The following is a 2,531-nucleotide window of genomic DNA, read 5'->3' on the forward strand; positions in this document are numbered from 1 at the left end:
CTCAGGGATTGGTTGGGGAGCACGGCCTAGTGGTCATGGCTGCAACTGCTGACTGCCAAAGGGATTGTGGGGAGAAGAGCCCGAGTCCTCCCACTCCACCGTGCTCCAAACCTGGGCCCTGGCAACCTCTCATTTTTCCCCCCTGCCCCGGGGTCAGTTTCGTCCAAGGCTTTCCCCTGGTGGGGAAATCCAAACCAAAAGAAGAGAGGGTTACCAATGTCCAAGATCCACAGAATACTTCCCTCTCTGGTTATCTCTAGGGTGGGTCCTCCCTTCCCTCAGGGAGGGTCCCTTTGGGCAGTTGTGTGAGAGCCTTTAGGCTTCCCTCTGCTCTGCGCTGCTGGAGCTGTGGGCTGCAGGGCTGCTCACCTCCAGCTCTGCTACTCAAATGAGTTAATTCCCTGTTTTTAATGCCTCCAGCAGATGGAGCATTTGCTGCATGTGGGACCGGGAGGGGGGCACTGGCTCAGCCCAAAATAATCCCTTAACCCCTTCTTGTCTAGTGTGGGGTTTCTACATCACAGTTATGATTTTATATGTAACCATTGGTTTCCAATGCTTCTGCCTACTATCATTCGAATATCTGTGCTTTATTTAATAAACTTACATTTGATTTCACTATAAGCAACCCTGGATTGCCCTGGCAAGAATCACACCAACAATGCAAATTTACTCTTAGACCTTGGATGTCCCATGAAAGTTTCTTTACCCAACACACATTTCTATCATCAGCTTTTGGGAGAAAAAGGTCATATGGGAAATTTCAACCAGTTCTGATTAAAATAAGGAAGACTTTTTTCATAAAATCCAGATATCCCTCAATTACAGAATTAGAGCTGCTCAAACAATGGGAAGGGGAGAGATGACATTTCAAAGTTTTCCTTTCTTTTTCTTTATTTTAATGGAATTAATTGTTTTTAAGGCCAGAAGGAGATTTCAAATGAATAAATTAAATAATTTTTCCTCATTTGTTTTGTCAACATTCAAAATATTAATCAAAAATTTCCTGGAAATACAATACTTCAGAACAGGTTGACCAGTTGATAAAGGGAAATTCTTTGTAGAGTTCAGATGCCATTTGGTCTCTTCAGAGCTGTAAAGTCCCGTTAGAGTTTAGACAGTCCACGGATGACAAACCTGATGAAGGACAATAATCTCTGTCTTAACTGAATATCTTCATGCCTGTTTTCCGCAAGGCATCTTTCACCTCCTTGTTCCTGAGGCTGTAGATAATGGGGTTCAAGGTTGGAGTCACCACTGAGTAGAACAGAGAGAGTAACTTGTTCACATCTGGAGAGAAGCTGGACTTAGGGCGCACGTACATGATAAGGGCCATCCCATAGAACAACGTCACCACAATGAGGTGTGAGGAGCAGGTGGAGAATGCTCTGTGCCTGCCTTCAGCAGACCTAATTTTAAGGATGGTGGAGATGACACAGGTGTAGGAGACCAGGATCAGCAACAATGGCAGAATGAGGATGACAGCAGCACCCACGATGATCTGGATCTCATTCCAGTAGGTGTCCCCGCACACCAGCTTCAGCACCGGCTGGATCTCACACAAGAAGTGGTTGATAACATTGGATCCACAAAAAGGAAGTGTGAAGATAAAGATTGTGTGCTCCAGAGCCACCAGCGTGCCACAGATCCATGAGCCACCAGACAGCTGGATGCAAACCCTCTTATTCATGATGGCCGTGTAGCGCAGTGGGTTGCATATGGCACAGTAGCGGTCATAGGCCATAGCAGCTAGGAGGAAGCACTCTGTTCCACCAAAGAATAGAAAGAAATACATTTGTACAGCACAACCAGCAAAGGAGATGGTTTTGTCTTCTGAGAGGAGGTTGGCCAGCATCTTGGGCAGAGTGACCGAGGTGTAGCAGATCTCCAGGAAGGACAAGTTCCTGAGAAAGAAATACATGGGGGTGTGAAGGGCCGGATCAACACTTATGGCAATGATTATGAGGATGTTGCCCAGCACTGTGATGATGTATATGCATAGAAACACCACAAACAGAATGATATTCCCGTCTGTGTGGTTAGAGAAGCCAAGTATGACAAACTCAGTCACGGAGGTCTTATTTCTCATTTTTTCTCAATCAACATACTTCATCTTGAGAAATAAAAAGAAAAACTACATATTAGTTTGGTACAGTGAATTAAATCTATTTATCTATTAATCTATGATCTTTCACCTATCTCTCCACGGAACCATACCTCTGCCTGTCTGATATGAATCAGGACTGACACCATTTTGGACCAATTATCTTATCACAACACAGTAATTCCAGAGTAAGTTCACTGAAGTCAATGGTTTCCCTTCTTTCCTCAGTATCGCTGGCTTTATATTAGTGTATGTTAATAAACTCAGTGGAAATGCACCTGTTCTATACTAGCATCAGACGAAAAAATACTTGGATCAATGACCTTATAATTATATAAAACAGAGGTGCAACCAGAATCAGGTTCAATAGAGTTACACTGGTGTAAGTAATTTCAACATCTGCACTCAAGTTTCTTGGAACATGTAT

The 2,531-nt window shown here is 43.8% G+C and overlaps 1 protein-coding gene across 1 annotated transcript; it reads right to left on the bottom strand.

Annotated features, from left to right (window-relative positions):
* Positions 1-1,162: 1,162 nt before the first annotated feature.
* On the bottom strand, positions 1,163-2,089 carry LOC112115214 (olfactory receptor 10C1-like). Its single transcript, XM_024212240.2, has one exon. It carries the CDS (start codon positions 2,087-2,089, stop codon positions 1,163-1,165), a length of 927 nt encoding a protein of 308 aa, XP_024068008.2.
* Between the last annotated feature and the right edge of the window lie 442 nt (positions 2,090-2,531).

The sequence above is a fragment of the Terrapene carolina genome, unplaced genomic scaffold (genome assembly GCF_002925995.2).
Source record: "Terrapene carolina triunguis isolate 2854851 unplaced genomic scaffold, T_m_triunguis-2.0 Scaffold967, whole genome shotgun sequence".
Classification (NCBI taxonomy): domain Eukaryota; kingdom Metazoa; phylum Chordata; order Testudines; family Emydidae; genus Terrapene; species Terrapene triunguis.